We start from the raw sequence: 18,908 nt of genomic DNA on the forward strand, positions 1-18,908 counted from the left end.
AGCTGGACCGTAAAGAAGGCTGATCGCCGAAGAATGGATGCTTTTGAATTATGGTGCTGGAAGAGACTCTTGAATGTCCCATGGACTGCAAGAAGATCAAACCTATCCATTCAGAAGGAGATCAGCCCTGAGTGCTCACTGGAAGGACAGATCCTGAAGCTGAGGCTCTAGTACTTTGGCTACCTCATGAGAAGAGAAGACTCCCTGGAAAAGACACTGAAGTTGGGAAAGATTGAGGGCACAAGGAGAAGGGGACAACAGAGGACGAGATGGTTGGACAGTGTTCTTGAAGCTACCAACATGAGTTTGACCAAACTGCAGGAAGCAGTGGAAGACAGGAGTTACTGGTCCATGGGGTCACAAAGAGTCGGACACGGCTAAATGACTAAACAACAACATGGGTGCAACAAGGGAATGTCTAAGCGCACTTTTTTAATTACAATAATGCAAAGCTGAAAATGAATGAGCTGCAGCTAAAATCTTTTTTCACATGGTCTAGTTTTCAGCTGAAGACTGGAAAATAAAAAAAACCCAAGCTTCCCCTGCCTTCCTCTCTAATATTCTTAAGAAGGTCTGTTCTCCATTCTTCAGAGAGTGGCTGGAAGTGGGGAGGCAGGTAAAGGTCCTCCTTTCCTTCCACTCTGCAGTTTTAATCTGAATTCTTGGGCGCAGTAAGATGCTCAGAAACTGCTTGCGCTTATGAAATTCCTTGTCGCAAAATGCACCTAGGACAATGGGAGTTTTGAACACTGGTGTGAGCAGGGTGAAATGTCTCCTGGCTGACAGGTTCCAGCTCACAGCCAGGGCCTGGGTTCTTTACCCAGTACAATGGCAGTCTTTTAGATTCAGCAGCTTCCTCCTCTTTGGTATCCTGGCTCCTGTTTGCAGTCAGGGCCATAACACAGACAAGAAAGAGGCAAAGCGAGAGAGACATACCCTCCAACATTTCTGGACATCTTCCAACATATATAAAAACATAATAAAATTTTAAACAACTTTCCTATACAGGGCTGCCCTCAGATGTCTTCTAAAGGTTGTATAGTTACTTAACTCTGTGGCTTGGAGGTCACATAACTCCATACCCTCCAAGATTTCTCCAGTGAAAATAGGGACGCCGTAAGGCAGGCATGGCCAAACTTGGCTCTCCAGCTGCTTTTGAACTACAATTCCCATCATACCTGACCACTGGTCCTGTTAGCTAGGGATGATGGGAGTTGTAGTCCCAAAACATCTGGAGGGCCAAGTTTGGCCATGCCTGCCCTAAGGAAAAGCGGGACATTCCAGTATCGGATCATAAATCGGGACAGCTTCTGTAAATCCAGGACTGTCCATGAATGATAGGAACAATTGGAGGGTTTGAGGATGCATATTTAGTCTTAGAGATCAGGACTCTATGCATTCAGATTTACCTGTGGGGTAAGCTGGCAGTATATAGACAGAGAAAAGGGTGTTAGATATTGGCTGGAGGGACAACCGTGGTTCACAATCCCTCCCACCAAGAGTCTTATAATACCCAACAGTTGCGTGAGAAGATACCTGGATTTGGAATACAGTGGTGCCTCGCAAGACGAAAAGAATCCGTTCTGTGATTCTCTTCGTCTAGCGGTTTTTTCGTCTTGCAAAGCAAGCCCATTGACAGATTAGCGCTATTAGCGGCTTTTAGCGGCTTTTAGCGGCTTATCAGCTGATCGGATCAGCTGATAAGTGGCTTAGCGGCTTAGAAAAAGGGGGGGAGGGGAAAAACCCTGCAGGAACTCGCAAGGCATTGTCGTCTTGTGAAGCAAGCCCATAGGAAATTCGTCTATCGAAGCACCTCCAAAACGGAAAACCCTTTCGTCTAGCGAGTTTTCCGTCTTGCGAGGCATTCGTCTTGCGGGGCACCACTGTAGTTGGAACGCAGGCATTGGGAGCTGCCGAGCACAATATATCTGATTGTATAGTAAAGTCAAGCGCAGGGAAAAACCATGTGAACAAAGCAGGAGCTCTTTCTAAATCACCTTCCTCCTCCAAAATGACAGTCATTGTAGAGGATCAGCCAAGAGGGGTATACTGGGTATTTAGTGTCTCTCGTCCCATGCTGTGGAACGCTCTTCCAGCAGAGATTCAGCAGGCATCTGGACTTTGAGGCATCTCTTGAAGTCTTTTTTTATGCCGACAAGCTTGTGCAGTTGTTTAAAATATTATTGAGGAGCTGTACATTTTAATGATTCTTTTGTACTGCTTCTAATGGGTTTCTATGTGCTTATATTGCTCTGTGCCACCCTGATATTTTATGAGAGGCTGGTACATAAATAATATCTATAAATAAATATAAAATAGAGGACCAGCTCAAATATATTAAACGAGAGAGTTGTATCTTTAAGATTTTCTTTTCCAGACAGAGTTTATTTGCATAAGAGACATCTGGAAGCGGGATAGATATATCTTTTTCTTTATGACGCTGGCCTGGTGCACACAAACCAGTTTACCTTATTGCTGTCAGCAATCGTTTCCATGCTATCGCAAGCCCTTTTTTTGTGGTGATGTGGAAAAACCATTAGACTCATGTGGCAAGCCCCTTCACAGAGGTGTGGGGAATGGGGTGGAGACTTCACTAAGGAGGTAAAATAGGCACCAGCTGTACTTGATGTTGACTCCAGCGCCCATAGTGGCTGGGGCAACCCCGTCAGATGGGTTGGGTACCAACAACAACAACATATTTTAAAACAATGTTTTAATGTGTATAGCATAGGTTTCAACCTTAGAAGGAAAGCATATGGACACAAATGTTATATTAAAATAAGAGAGCCTGGGTCCTGTATAACCAAAGGAGCATCTCCACATCCATCATTCAGCCCAGACACTGAGGTCCAGCTCCAAGGGCCTTCTGGCAGTTCCCTCACTGCAAGAAGTGAGACAGAGGGCCTTCTCGGTAGTGGCGCCTGTCCTGTGGAACACCCTCCCTTCAGATGTCAAGGAAATTAACAACTATCCAACTTTTAGAAAACATCTGAAAGCAGCCCTGTTTAGGGAAGCTTTTAAAATCTGATGAATTGTTGTATTTTAATGTTTTGTTGGAAGCCACCCGGAGTGGCTGGGGAAACCCAGCCAGATGGGTGGGGTATAAATAAATTATTATTATTATTATTATTATTATTATTATTATTATTATTATACTACAAAAGATAAACACTCTCAGGTAAAACCTGTTGGGTATCATTTAAATTATTTCTACGTTATGTTAGTTTCTCCTCTGCGCCTGCTCTCATCCTGTGAACATTGAGCCTCGAAGGTGATGCAAACCTGCCTGTTAGATGCAGATATGCATATAGCATCCCATTTAGTTGTGGGGCTTGACTTGTGGGGCATTTGGGTCTTCTGACATTTCCTTTGTTCTTGGAGCTACTACCTTCCCATCCTTCCTTCTGGCCAACTGGTTTTGAAATCATGACCTGTCTGGAATTCATAGAATCGCAGAGTTGATTAGAAACCAATCTGTCAATAATTATTTTGTCTTAACTACTGCATCAACATAAAGCAGCTGTTGTATTGCTAACCAGTCTTTGAGGAGTCTTTTACCTGTGATTTTTCTGTAACTCGAAACTACCTAGGGGTATGACCAGCAAATTGGCACTGAAAGGTGATTTTAAGTTCTGCAACGACATCAGTGAAATCGGAGCTTTATAGCTACAGTGGTACCTCGGGTTACATACGCTTCAGGTTACAGACTCGGCTAACCCAGAAATAGTGTTTCAGGTTAAGAACTTTGCTTCAGGATAAGAACAGAAATTGTGCTCCGGCAGTGCGGCAGCAGCAGGAGGCCCCATTAGCTAAAGTGGTGCTTCAGGTTAAGAACAGTTTCAGGTTAAGAATGGACCTCCAGAACGAATTAAGTACTTAACCCGAGGTACAACTGTACTTGTTTCTATGTAAGGACTCACCGGAGCCATATATTTCTAAATTCCCACACTCTTGGAGGTCCAAACAGGAAAAGATAAATACTGAAAAATTACCAACTTATTGTGTCAGCTTGCATCATTGACATAATTAATCTGTTGCGTGAAGTGTACAGTGGTACCTCTGGTTACATACGCTTCAGGTTACATATGCTTCAGGTTACAGACTCCGCTACCCAGAAATAGTACCTCAGATTAAGGACTTTGCTTCAGGATGAGAACAGAAATCGTGTGGCGGCGGCGCAGCAGCAGCAGGAGGCCACATTAGCTAAAGTGGTGCTTCAGGTTAAGAACAGTTTCAGGTTAAGAACGGACTTGCGGAACGAATTAAGTACGTAACCAGAGGTACCACTGTATATATCTGAGGATTGTTAGTACAATATGTGTAGTACTTGTCCGCATTCAGTTTATCACAATGACTTTCAGTGACATCCCCAAATAAAAACAGACCACTTGCTCATGCACAAACACACCTTATGGAAAATATTGAAATCCACTGCTTTTTAATGCAATCAGTGGAATATAGAGTGGCATAGCATCACATCCGTCTCCATGGGCTATAACTGGCCAATAACCTTTCAAATAGTACATATATGCACACACAAACATGCACTCCCTCCCCACTCGAAGATTTTGCAGTTACAAAATAACAATGCATTAGCCAACATTTCATTAAGCACTCATTTCAAGCATAGCCACCGATTTTTGCTTACATATTCTCTATTCAGAGTCACCAGAGATCAAATTTACTGAAAGCTTAGCACAACATATATTACAAATTGCTATGACCTTCACCAACAACTTTTAAACAGATTATATTTTTTAAGGAATAAAATACTGAATCAAGCAGTCCTTTTATAAATCCCTTTTTACAGTCGCCAGAAATGAGAGCTGTTTCTCCAATAAATCATCCTGGAAATTAGGATGCGAAGGAACTCTGATTTACATAGATATATTATAAGTGATACGTTGGCAAGTCTCTGTTGTAAGCCGGTTGAAATTTGGCTGCTGTTAACAAGATGCCTATTCATGTTGTGTATTTGGAATATTCTTTCTCAAAGTTATCCAACAAAATTGTAAGTGGGTTTAAGGGGATCATATACTCTGATGAGTTTTATACAGCTAAGGATTCTTGCCTAATATCAAATTACCTTTGGAAATGACCACCAAATATGTACCTAAGTTTTTCTGTAGCCATACCTCATCTAACCTTTTGTAGGATATTTCTTGTTCATTCATCAATATGTTTTTATTTTTTATTTTATTAGTAAACATCTCTGATTTGTTTTTTTTTTAAAGAAGAATAAGAATTGGGAAAGGGTGCTGGCTCAGTCTTTCTCATAAATTTGTTTTCTTTTTCAGTACTATTTCATGCCAGCATGTTAGGAGTTGTTTTTTTGGTCTGAAGCCTTTTGAACATTCGTTGAACAGTCGTACATTAGCTGTGCTGACTGTTTTATGATGAAAGACTGGGATCTCAGCTGGGGAGCATAAAGAAGGTCATCTGCCAGCTGTCTTAAGCTATAAGGATTTAATGGGGGGAACTAAGCTAATTTGATTGTTTGGCAAAAGCCTCCTTTGATCTCCTTGTATTTATTTCACTTACTCAAATATGTAAGCACAGGGTGCTGAGATACACAGAGGAAGAGTGAAAACATATTACTCAGACAAGCTTGTCTACTCTCTTCTTTCCCCACCAAAAAGAAAAAAGGGGGGGAGCGGCAGTGTTTATGCTTTAACTAATGCCAGCCACGAATGTCTTAACTAGAATAGATGGCTAACCCTACAACTCCAGTTGAGCAATTTTATTATCAACCTAGGAAGAGCTAGGAAGGCCTTGGACTGAAGGTCCTTGTAGTCTAGTAACTTTTTTTCTGTCCTGGCCTACAGATCATCCAAGAAGCTCACAGGCATGCAAAAGCCTTTCTCTGTTTTGTCCCCTACCATAGTGCTTCTGAATATGACATTTCCATATAGCCAGTTACCAATAGCCACTGATATTAGTGGCTATTGGTGGCTATCACCCATAGTTGCCTTTGATTGGACTTAACCGTCCAGGGGTCCTTTGCCTTTGCCTTAATACAGACCTGGCTTTTCCTTTCTTCGCAGCCCCAACAGAACCTTTGCTGTGCAAATTTGCTGACGGAGGGCAAAAGAAACGACAGAATCAAAGCAAGTACACGCAGAATGGGAGGCCATGGCCAAGAGAAGGAGAGGTGAGTCACCATTATCTTCAGTAATGCCTTGGGTATTTGGGTTGAGGTGATTGAGAAGCTGACTTGGGGGACCTGAATACAAAATAGGTCAAATGAGTCTAAGAATAAATACCGTATTTTTTGCTCTATCCCTGAAGTGCGAGTTCCCGCTGCACTCCGCAGGCTTTGGGTTCCTTTCACTGAAGCCGGGAGAGCCTCCGGAGCGCGGAGGGAGTGCTCCCTCTGCGCTTGGGAAGCTTTGCATTGCTATCGCTGAAGCCAAGAAGCCTGTATTCGCTGCATAGGACACACACACATTTCGCCTTAATTTTTGGACAGGAAAAAGTGCATCCTATAGAGCGAAGAATACGGTACATATTAAGAAAGGGCATTACAAAACCATGCGTTAAATGCATTTAACCTTAGTGTTCTCACTCAGTAGTATTAAATGAGCAAACATACATATAGTTAGCATAAGGATCACTGATTGGGGCCCTAGGGGCAGTAGATTTGTACAGATGAGTTATCAATACTGTTTTCTATTGCAATGCTCATAAAATGGAAAGGACACCTATATGAGAGAGTTAGTTGGCTCTACGTATAGTTTCACTTAGTTGAAATCAATGTGCAATCATGGCTAACTTAGGTCTCCTTGATTTCAGTAGGAACTTTGCCCGGATCCAACTCAAGTGATTTAGTTCAGGAAATCAGATATTTTATTCCAACAGATCCATTCATTACTAGGCCAGCAGTATACATAATTAATGGGACCATTGTAGGAGTTGCATTCATCAAGTCGTCTGCATAGCTGGCTTTCCGTCATTGGCATCTACAAAGATACTTTCCATACTCCTAGAGGCACACTACAAAGGAGGTTAACAAAAAAGCCATTGTGAGGACATGCCTGTAACACAGGGCATATAATCTGAAAAGGAATTCTACAGCTAGCATATCCACCGTTCTGTACCTGGGCAGGATTGTTCCTAGTTGAGGTGTGCTGTTGCTGATATTTAGGATGCTGTATTTTGGGAAATGCATGAAGGAATGAAAGGCCACATACATTCCCCTAAGGGGAACAAGTTTGACCTATTCATACTTAGGATTTTTGCTCTGTCTCTGTTGTAACAAAATGCAATATTAGGACGTACTAGTTTCCCACAAGGCCATTAGAACAGCCTAATTTTAATTACCTTCTTCTCATTTCTATTCTTCTAAAGATTTAGGTGTGATGAGCTCCATATGTGCTTTGCATCACAGAGTACGTATGGAAGAAAAGAGGAAATAGGCTTGGTCCTATTTTTTTCTTTTTTTAAATCTTAGTAGCACATTGAGCCATTTGTATCACTGGAGTAAATCTCATTCAAATTATTTCACATTCTCATGGAAATGATTAGCGAAAGCATATTTTTAAACAAGGGAGCGTCCTAGCAGTTGTCATTTGGGTTATAAAAGGGTGTGTCTCTAATATAATTTCAAAAACAGATTTATTTATTTTTAAATTTAGATGTTTTCTGTTTGTATGTGTGTGTTTTAAATGGCTAATAACTGGTGGTTTTTAAAGATATTTAGCAGTTTTCAACCACATTTTGCCCTTTACAAAGTAAGAATATGGCTTGATAGTGTTGGCAGCTACGTTATGGACCTTCAGTCTGGAGAAGGACATACTTAAGCACTACCAGTAACTCACAAAGACCAAGAGGGATTATGTTCTGGAAAACATATATGTTGCTTACTTTCACAAGGTAGTTGCCGTGTGCTGTTACAACATAAATCCCCCAAGTATTGCCAGTGTGGCAACAACATTGACTGAAGAAGAATAGTCTCAAAGGAGCCATTATGCTGGTGACCCAAGACCAAGAAGCTTCCCTTTAGAGCCTTCGTGGCACATTGGCTGAAGAATCTGCTGAGCTAGGAAGACCCAAGAAGGCCTTGGTATGACAGACTGCAACAGGAAAGAACTTGAAGACAGACTTATATAGCACTTGGTAGTAATAATAATAATAATAATAATAATAATATATTATTTATACTCCACCCATCTGGGCGGTTTCCAACAAAATATTAAAATACAGTAGTCCATGAAACATTAAAAGCTTCCCTAAACAGGGCTGCCTTCAGATGTCTTCTAAAAGTCTGGTAGTTGTTGTTCTTTTTGGTGGGAGGGCGTTCCACAGGGCGGGTGCCACTACCGAGAAGGCCCTCTGCCTGGTTCCCTGTAGCTTCACTTCTCGCAGGGAGGGAACTGCCAGAAGGCCCTTGGAGCTGGACCTCAGTGTTTGGGCTGAATGATGGGGGTGGAGATGCTCCTTCAGGTATCCTGGGCCAAGGCCGTTTAGGGCTTTAAAGGTCAGCACCAACACTTTGAATTGTGCTCAGAAATGTACTGGGAGCCAATGTAGGTCTTTCAGGACCAGTGTTATGTGGTCTCAGCGGCAGCTCCCAGTCACCAGTCTAACGCTTCTGTAGGGTCCACAACCCTGATAGTCTGTGTTCACACAATACATGCCATTGCTGCCCATCGTATCAACTTTACTGGGTTGCACACTAGGGTTTGGGTCAATAATGCTGACACGCTATTGTGCCTTGGGTAACTTACTGCACTACGTATGCTCATGGATTCTGCAGCTTTTCTTTTTTATATAAATATTTTTTATTAATTTTCAAGAACAATAATCCAATATATGCCTCATTTTATCAATACCAAATTATAATATCAATTCCAAAATCAATCAAATACCCAAACACACAATTTAGGTGCCCCCCCCGCGTGCTAGAATTGAAGGTTTGATCATTTACTTTAATTCTGCTTCCAAACTCGATTCTGCAGCTTTTCTGTACATGAGAGGGACAGTGTTATCTCAGTGTTTACTTTTTTTCTACTCACCGCACTTTCAAACATTACACAAAGTTTCTTGCACATAATCATTATAGCATTTGTGTTTATAAGATGCTTAACATGTGTCATCATGGCTATTCTTTTTCACTTTGTGAAGCTGAGGCATTCCTTGGACCCAGAAGTGTTCTTTTGTGGGCAGAAGGCACTTGCACTCACCCAATGTGTCCCCTGTTTTTTTTGTTTTGTTTTGTTAATTCCATCACCATCATTATTGGAACATATTAGTTACTTGTTACCTAAGAAGGTCTCCAAGTGACTTACATTTTTTCAAAAACAGAAATTCATTCTACCATAAAAAGGGGAGTCATATAAAACACTAACCTTTTTATCATTCAAAGCAGCCCCCCACCAGCCGTCCAATGTCTTGAAAATTTGAAAGCACATTAACAAAACCTAACCAATTTGGTCCATCATTGGCGTGGGAAAAGGTTAGTTTTTGCCTGGCATTAAAAGTCTCAGGTCAACCTCTGTGGGGAGACATTCCACAGGTGGGGAGCCTCAGCTGAAAAGGCCGTCTCCCTTGTTATGACCCTTTGAACTGCGCTCAGAGGAGGGATACAGAGAAGTCCCTCATATGAAGATCTAAGGGTCTGGGTGGGTTCGTAGATTCATAGAATCACAGAAGTGTAGAGTTGGAAAGGACTGAGGATACTCTAGCCCAACCCTCTGCAATGGAGGAATCTCAACCGGGTGGCCATCCAACCTCTGCCTAAAACCTCCAAGAACGGAGGGTCCACAGCGATGACAACTTGAATAAAATATTGTGAGGGCCCAGGTAAGCCCCGCCCTGCATAATCAATCACATGATGCAGTTCACACACACCCTGTCAGGGTACTGCCATCGGAACAGAGTAGGGAAGCAGAGGGGCAGTTGGGTTACAGGGAACCTCCGAAAATCTTGCGAAGCAGTTCCTCTTCCTGTGGTGAGGAAAGCCGTGACACCTCCAGTGGGGAAGAGAAGAAAGGACCAGAGGATGCTGCTGGGAGCCTCAGCACCGCTCCTGGCCAAGCCAGCCAGGAGGGAAGCACGCCCCTTCCATCGCACACCCTGCGCAGAGGTGTAAAACGCAAAGAAGGAAGGAAAAGGCTGGGGGTGACGAAACTCTTATGTTGGGGGAGGTCCCGGAAACAACCACTCCCGGATTCTGCTAGCGATTGAGGCAGACATGAACTTGTGGCTCTGCACTGTAAATAGTTTTGCACCTGTAAAAGACAGGCCTGAGTCCTGACTGATTACTCACGAGCAACTACCACTGCCATCTGACACACCCTATATGAAGGGGAATACCCATCAACTTTGTGGGGGCCTGACCCCCCCTCAAATATTTCATTGTGGGGGCCGAAGCCCCCACAGCCCCTAGGAGTTGGCTCCTACAAGAGTCCACCACCTCCCGGGCGAGTCTTTTCCGCTGTTGAACAGTTCCTACTGTCAGAAAGTTCTTCCTGGTGTTTAGAACTTTACGAGAGAGGTCTTCCTTAATATATGGGCATCCTGGGCCATAAAAAGAAGGTGAAAACCAGCACTTCGAATTGAGCTTGGAAGCATACAACAAGCCAATTTAACTGGTACAGAGTTGGTGTTCTATGATCCAGTCACCTTACACTTGTCAGCAGTCAGGCAGGTGCATTTTGCACGAATTGAGGTTCTGCCTCATTTTCAAACGCAGCTCCATGAATATTCAGAAAATTCTACGTGCTGTATTTCCAGTTTGAATATTGATCTCGGCTGCAGATAAATTTGACTGAAAATAGTGTTATTTTAAAACTTGAGGTTGAAATTATTTATCTGTAGACAACATATGTACAGTGGCTTTTTATAAGAAATGATTAGAAATATATAGTGAATATTCTGGTGCTATATTACACAAAATTCCTTCAAAGATATGGTAAAAAGGTAAAAGACCCCAGGATGGTTAAGTCCAGTCAAAGGTGACTATGGGATTGTGGCGCTCATCTCGCTTTCAGGCCAAGGGAGCTGGCATTTGTCCACAGATAGCTTTCTGGGTCATGTGGCCAACATAACTAAACCGCTTCTGGTACAACGGGACACCATGATGGAAACCAGAGCGCACGGAAACTCCACAGCAGTACCTATTTATCTACTGGCATTGGAGTGCTTTCAAACTGCTAGTTTGGCAGGAGCAGGGACAGAGCAATGGGAGCTCACCCCATCGCACAGATTTGAACTGCTGACCTTCCGATCAGCAAGCCCAAGAGGCGCAGTGGTTTAGACCACAAAGAATCAGACTGTGATTTTAAAAACATACTTGACAAAACTGGATAAGTTAGATTAGGAAGAGCAAAAGATTCATTGCTCTTACATTGGCTTTTTGAAATTATACATCTAAGTAGAAAATGGACTTAAATGAGCCACAGCAATAGCCTATATAATGCATTTGGAGACTGATCTCTTTGCAATAATAGAGTCATGAGCAACCCGGTCATATAACTCTGATGATGAGTTTCCCTGAGATCAGACCAGGATGAAATTAAGTAGTTTACTGCAGATAAGGGATCACAGATGCTTCTTTCATTCTTCCCCCTCTCTTTTCCACGTTTAATACGCTTATCTAGAGCTAGGGCTTCCTTTGTAAATAATCAGGAGGCAAACCTATGTACTGTATGTGCTCAAACATGGAAAGAAAAAATGAATTATTCTTAAAACAAACACACACACACTTTTCTTACAACTGTTCCTTTAACTTTCTCATTTTTGACCTACCATTTATTACTTTTCTACTCAATGCCCTCTAGCAATTTAAAGAGAGAAATATACAGAGGTCATTTGGGAGATTGGGATTTCCCTACTTGGTTGTAAAGTCAATAGCTGCAGGAAAGTCAAAGTTTCTGATCCTGGTGCCAATCCTTTTCTCTCTCCGAGCAGCAGGCATTTAGAAATGATTAGCAGGTCTCTGTTGGGTGTATTTCAGATCTCAGACACAGGCTGTTTTATGCTTCCAAGCAGACAGGTAATACTGGATTGAGCTCCATAGTCCTCTATGGACAGAAATGATTCAGTCTGATAGCTGGCAGAGTTTTTATTCTTGGCTCTATGCACAAGACTATTAAGGGACCTGGGAACTCCAGCAGATTGGCCCCAGTTGAAGGGCCCCACATTCCTCTGACCCAAAATATACCAAATGATCTCTCATACGATGTTGGGACATTAATCACATTCACAATGCTTATCTTATTATAATGGGCATTCCTATGGGGCTGAGCCAACAAGATTCCTGGGTGAAGATAGGTTAGGGTCCTTGTCCTTGAAATCAGGCTAGATTTGATTTTTTTGTTTTCTGGTTGGTATCTCTGGTAACTTCTCTCTTTCATCATGAATATTGGCGCATACTATGGATGCCTGCTCTGTAGTGAGTCAGAAAATAAGCAGTGGTGGTCTATAGGAGGGAGAGAAATAAGGCTAGTGAGAAATAGAACAGAAAATCCTGGCAGAACATTTCCATATGTCTCAACCCTAAGCACTTGAGTCGTGTTGATTTCCTTGGAATTTACTTCCACTTAATTACATTCAGGATCACAGCCATAATGTTTAGCTGTGTCAGTTCAAATAGTTCACTTGCAGGTCCTCAGACCTATGGAGCATAGATTTTGGGGATTTTGCTGGCCCTCGGTTGGAATACCAGGTGATTTGGAGCTAATCTGGGAGATGCATCTATAAAGCAATGTTTCTCCTTGAGACAGTCAGGAGACACTGTAATAAATAGTACAAATCAGAAGATAACAAATGCTGGAAAAGATCTTTAAGGACTCATAACATTCACATCAGATTGGGTGTAGGCTTAATCTTTCCAAGCTTCTTAACTCCTTCAGTATTTAGTTAATTTTTGCTGTTTTTATGCTTCAACCAAAGCAAAATTAGTGAGGAACAGAATAAGATGCGTATGGAAAGAATGGCTCCCCCTCCCAGTGAGCCTACACCTTTCCCCTTTCATTATTGCTAGGGCTAGCATCAAGAGTTGATATCATTATGTGCCTGATGACATCTTGGCAAAAGGTCCATCATGGATCAGAGCCCCTTGACACCCTCTCCAGCTGCCTCTCTTATCTGGTTCCCTGTTCTCTCATGCAATGAGCTAGCAGGTAGCAGTGATAGCTACAAGGAGAACATGGTTCAGTTCAGGACGTGTGCCTATTTTGTGTTCATAAATCCATTTCTTCCTGATTCTGCTTTGATGTACATTTTTATTTTATTTCTTAAAATGAAAATATGTACATAATGCATATAAATACATAAAAATAAATAAAACAAATACACACACACACACACACACACATATTTCTAAATATTTGTATCCTAAAATATGCTCGTTAAATGCATTTTGGAATTTTTTTGAGCTGAGGAGAATTTGGAAGAGTGCAAAATCAGAAGGGTGGTAATATTTCAGTTAGCACATTAGTCCGAGGCGTTAAGATCAGATTACTTCACAACCTAATTCACAAAGATCAAATTCATCAAGCTTCTCTAATGTTAACATAAATGGCTACCATTTCTGAGCACCCGGTATTGGAAATGTCAGCTGTAAGCATTTATAATAGATCGGAACAGTCACTGTATTAAAATCAAATACCCTGGTTCCATTAATGTCATGTTTATTTTTCATGCAGTGTGCATTGAAATGTATTCTGCAGCTACGCGCAGTGTGGTTTTAAATACAAGCCATTTTCAAAAAAGGGTGTCAGCATCAAAGGTAATCCTAGGGATTGCCTAGTAAGAGGCAATAGAGCTTAGCAGGGGATAACTGCTAGGAAAGAATTCTGAATTCCTGGACCATTTTTTATATAAACATGTTTGTGGATTTGGAGCTGACTTGGCTTGGCCTAACTCAGTCCCATACAGGTCTTACTCAAAACTGCACACACAACCTTAATAGAAGCCAGAAATACTATTTTCATAGAATATCAGTGAGAATATATACGTTGAAATGAGTGTCTCTCAGCGTGTTTCATTGGGGAGAACATCTTATTTCTTGAACGTACAGCTGTATGTTCATAACATGCTATGTCTAAATGTTTGATTTATTGTTTAAAATGTTTTTTTTAAAAAAATTGTAAGCCTTTCAATCACACAGTATTTTTTTTTAAAGTTAAAACTGTCATAAATTATCAAAAGAAAGATTAATGCCAAGTTAACTCACCCACTGAGTAAAGCTTATTTTACTACAGGAATGTTTAAACCAAATCTCATTTGGACTGTTGGCTCCATCCTTTTCTTCTTCAAAGAGCTTCTAGCTCAGAATACTTACAATGAGGAAGGTTTATTCTCTTTCTGTTTATTTACAGTATTTTCTTTTTCTTTTTTTGCCAAATCATCCCCCATGTTTCTAACAACTTTTAAACAATTCCTGTGACCCATTTGCTCTCCTCTTCTCTTCCTTATGTGTCTACCACATGCTTATTAGTTTCCAGATCCTTATTGTTTACTTTCTACCTGGCATCTCGCTTTCTGGCTGGGCTTTCGAGTTATAGTCCATCTCATTTATTTGGGTCATTATGTGTGCCAGTCATCCTCCTCTGTATGGCTCACCTTGTCAGGCTGACATTGTACTTAAATTACAAGTTCATACCAGTAGGCAGGCTGTTTGCTTTTATTTTTCCAACTGAAGAAGATGGAGACAAGCATACAAAAGGTGTATAGACCTCTGATGACACACTGTCTATCAGTTTACAGGAGGAATTTGGAGTTGATATCCCGCCTTTCACTCCCTTTAAGGAGTCTCAAAGCGGCTCACAATCTCCTTTTCCCTTCCTCCCCCACAACAAACACTCTGTGAGGTGAGTGGGGCTGAGAGACTTCAGAGAAGTGTGACTGGCCCAAGGTCTCCCAGCAGCTGCATGTGGAGGAGCAGGGAATAGAACCTGGTTCACCAGATTACAAGTCCACCGCTCTGAACCACTACACCACACTGGCTCTGCCAGTCAGCACTGTCAGTCAAAAGGCAAATAACCAATAATGGTATGGATTGCATTGGATGATTGGCCCACAATTGGCATTAAGAGCTGACACTCAGTTCCTCTGATTCCTTTTACATTTTAAACATTATTACACGATCTGAACACCCCGCTCATTGAGTAAGCAGAATAAACAGGGTAAAATGTAGCACAACTGTATTTTGCGATGTCAGGTCCAACAGTGGTTGCTGTTACCAGCGTTGGGTTTTATCTCGTTTTGCTGGTTTAAAAGCAACATCCCAAGTCATTGGGGTAATGTTATCATTACAGTACCACTGAACATAACTGCCCGGGCCTAATAATTATTGTGTCTCAACATAGTTTTTCTGGTTTAGTAACTGATCATTTGTCTGTAAGAAGGAAATAAATGTGAACCAACTTACATTTTACACCATTTAACTGTTGTAGTTTGTATCCTAGTCATGGTCTATAAGGGGCAGGGCTGCAGCTAGGGGGTGATGAGAAAGGCCCCCTCCAGGGGTGCAGGCGAGGGGGGCCCTCAAAATTGGTTAAAAAAATAAATAGTGGATTTTCTGTGAAAGAATTCATTACAAGGTGAAGTGTGTGAGGAATTGAATGGGTGGAGGGGGGGTTGGAGGAGAGGTGGCAAGACGAGTTCATTTGTCCATGGCTAGGGGGCGCAATCTGGATGGTTCTGCCAGCGGCATAAGATCACCTAGCTATGGCTCTGATCCACAACAGGATTAAAGTCTCCAATACAGAAAAGCATGATTGCTATCATGGGCTCTAAACCGAGCATTTTAAATGCTTGACACATTCAACTAAAGAAAAATAAAATAACAGACAGCACAGAAGGTGCAAATCAGTGGAAATAAACAGAACACATTTACCGGGCGATTGTATCCTATTTCTTGGAGAATAAAAATATCTACATGGTGTTGCATCTTTCACCTCCATCTTTGGGGGCAATTCAAGAGGGTGAAGGTGAACCAAGTGGTTTGCAAGGAGAGTGAAGGAGAGAACTTTGCACTTTGCTTACTGAATGAATGAAGTGGCCAAATGGTCATTTTTCTACTTCATTACAAAAAAACACCACAATTCCTGATGTCTCTCCCTGCACCTATGAGCTCCTCATATAACGTAGTACATTCTGGCGCTGCTTCCTAGAAAGACCATTCTGTAGCCACATGGGGATTCTAGGATATAAGCTTTGTACAAAGAACCTCAAACCCCTCTAAGCACAAATGGGGCTTTCATGAACTCCAGAGAAATATTACAACTTGCAACCCTCCTAAGGTTCCTGGAGTCCAACCTCATCATTCCTGATCATTGGCCATACTGCCTGTGGCTGATGGGAACTGGAGTCCAACAACAGTCACACAACGTTGGGGGATGAAATTGTCAGCCATGGAGGGCTTGCCACGATATACCGTTTTATAAAGAGCCATGCACGGGATTTTTTCTGTTTTAACTCAAAGCGGAAAAAGACCACCCAGGCACCACTCACATTTGTGAAGCGCAACCTGCACGCAGACACCACAACATTTCTTCTAAGTTCCTCCGCTCTTGGCAAGAGAGACAGAAAAACAACAACAACAATGACTCTTTTATGGTGAATGAAGACTTTTGTGAAAATAGAAGCAGCGTTTGGCACAGCACGAAACTGACATCAATAGAATGCAAGTTTTTAAAAGCACTAAAAGTCAATTTAAGTCAAAAAAATGGGGGGAAAGGATTATATAGTGGGTTCTCTAATTTCTCCCCTTTTTCGTTGGTTGTTGTGTGTATGTGTGATATAAAAAGAGTAACCTTCTGTTTTCCCCCCTAACTGTGTACAGGCTGGCATGGCCTTGACATATGACCCCACGGCCGCTATTCAGAATGGGTAAGTAGCATATACTTTACTATTTAAAAAATACTGCACAGCACCATGATCTCCCCCTGCCCCCGACTGGTTTCCAGCAGCAAAAAAAAAAACATTTAAAGAACAAGTCACCCACAAAAATGCTGTTGAAAACAAATTTAAGCTAGCTTGTCAAACATAAATGCTAGTTTTCTTTCCCCCCCTTTTTGCATCCTGTTGTTCATATCATCTAGTTGACTGTGAAGCCTTTTCTCATATCCATTTGGCAACTGCAGATTTACGTAGGTTTGTACGTTCTCTGGAGAAGGAGTCATTCTCTTTCCCTGACAGCAGATATGTTTTGGCAGTAGATAGTTCCCTCAGTATGCCTAGTTCCTTCACTCAAGATGCATACATATTCAAATTATCTTCAGGACTAGGGAAGGATCATTTCTCCCCTGAATGCCCCTCATACCAAAGGTCTTTCTTCTTCTTCTTCTTCCTCTTCTTCTTCTTCTTCTTCTTCTTCTTCTTCTTCTTCTTCTTCTTCTTCTTCTTGGTATTTGTCAGGCAGCGTTTATCAGTGCATTTTACACTTCCAAACAACCATTTAAAGGTGTTTCTGGTCATCTTTTAGCAAAAACTAGCAAATGTCCCAAACCCCATCCTCCACCCTCTTGGAGAAAGATCCACTCATTTGAAGAGAAACATTTTTTACACTGGAGTAATGGCTCCCTTGAAAGTTCAAGTACTCCCATTCGTGGGGAGTGACTGAGATAAAATTGTAAGCTTCTCAATAATATACATTTTCCTGTGTGGACAATCTCCATGACAACATCGCAGTTCACATTGGCTTCTCGTTCTGTCAGAGAGAGAGATTCTCCATGTGCACATAAAGTAGGCATCATAATAATAATTTATAACAATGATTTATAATTTATTATTTATACACAATACATGTATGTGGGAGCCATTTTTGGTTGTTTCCATGCATGGGTTGGTGACTTCCAAGCAGGGTTATCAGCAGATCTCATCACCAGAATCCTGCCTCAGAATTTCTCCTTTGAATTTCCAAGACACTGGAGGTTGTACTGGGCTTTTGATTCATGATGGTTCTTTCCTCTCAGCAGTCTCACAGGCTCCCTCTCACACAGCCCTCTCTAGAGAACTTGACGGATGACATCTTTCCCTGCCTTGTCATCCACAGAAAGGGTTGCGCATGGTTACTGTAAAACAGACTTGCTGGCTCCAACTCATCTTTCTCATTTCTAATCTGATATCACGGCAATGAAAGCCTCCAATGTAATAATGCTTGGTAATACTTAAGCTTTATGTTAGCCCAGGGATATTGTTCATGAGCTTTTTGTCAGAACTACCTATGGGCATGCCATGCAAGGAGATAATGTTTATTTCTGAGGATAAATATGAGGCATTGGCGTTGTACAACTTCATAAAGACATAGTGGTAGTGAAATTTTTGGCACTGAAATACAGCCTGTATAGGAGAAGCGATGATGCATTTCCCAACCGTGGCTTCCTTCTGTGATGTAGACGTTGAAATATGTGAGTTGCCTGCTAGTTATCAGCAATGTGTCCTGAAGAACTCTGTTGTAAACCAGGTGTTATCTTGTTAAGGACGTTTGTAAATCTGTCCTTGTAGCCTGTGTATATACACCAAAATGTTAGTATATCAAAGAACAAAATTACGATTGCGGAGTGTAGGTACAGATAAATAAATGATCTCCTGTCAGGTGTGTTACTCCATATAAAAGGTAAAGGGACCCCTGACAATTAAGTCCAGTCACAAACGACTCTGGGGTTGCAGCGCTCATCTCTCTTTAAAGGCCGAGGGAGCCGGTGTTTGTCCACTTCCGGGTCATGTGGCCAGCATGACTAAGCCGCTTCTGGTGAAACCAGAGCAGTGCACGGAAACGGCATTTACCTTCCCGCCACAGCGGTACCTATTTATCTACTTGCACTGCATGCTTTCGAACTGCTAGGTTGGCAGGAGCTGGAACCGAACAACGGGAGCGGGGATTCGAACCACCAACCTTTCGTTCGGCAAGCCCAAGTGGCACAGTGGTTTAACTCACAGCGCCACCCTAGCCACAT

At 41.9% G+C, this 18,908-nt stretch overlaps 1 protein-coding gene and 1 long non-coding RNA gene across 10 annotated transcripts in view; one reads left to right on the forward strand and one right to left on the reverse strand.

Annotated features, from left to right (window-relative positions):
- The window catches only part of RBMS3 (RNA binding motif single stranded interacting protein 3), a gene marked incomplete at its 3' end in the record, with an annotated part of 736,799 nt that overhangs the window by 634,941 nt on the left and 82,950 nt on the right, over positions 1–18,908 (forward strand). For all 9 annotated transcript variants that reach the window (XM_083468279.1, XM_083468278.1, XM_083468277.1 and 6 more), the window contains 2 exons: positions 6,045–6,151; positions 16,793–16,839. In XM_083468279.1, coding sequence (XP_083324405.1) covers positions 6,045–6,151; positions 16,793–16,839 — 154 coding nt within the window. The remainder of the gene's footprint in view (positions 1–6,044; positions 6,152–16,792; positions 16,840–18,908) is intronic.
- LOC310690078 overlaps positions 1–18,908 on the reverse strand; it is a 452,048-nt gene that overhangs the window by 222,051 nt on the left and 211,089 nt on the right. The gene's annotated exons all lie outside the window — the stretch shown is intronic.

Source organism: Podarcis liolepis (assembly GCF_965112155.1).
Source record: "Podarcis liolepis genome assembly, chromosome: 12".
NCBI classification, from domain to species: Eukaryota; Metazoa; Chordata; class Lepidosauria; order Squamata; family Lacertidae; genus Podarcis; species Podarcis liolepis.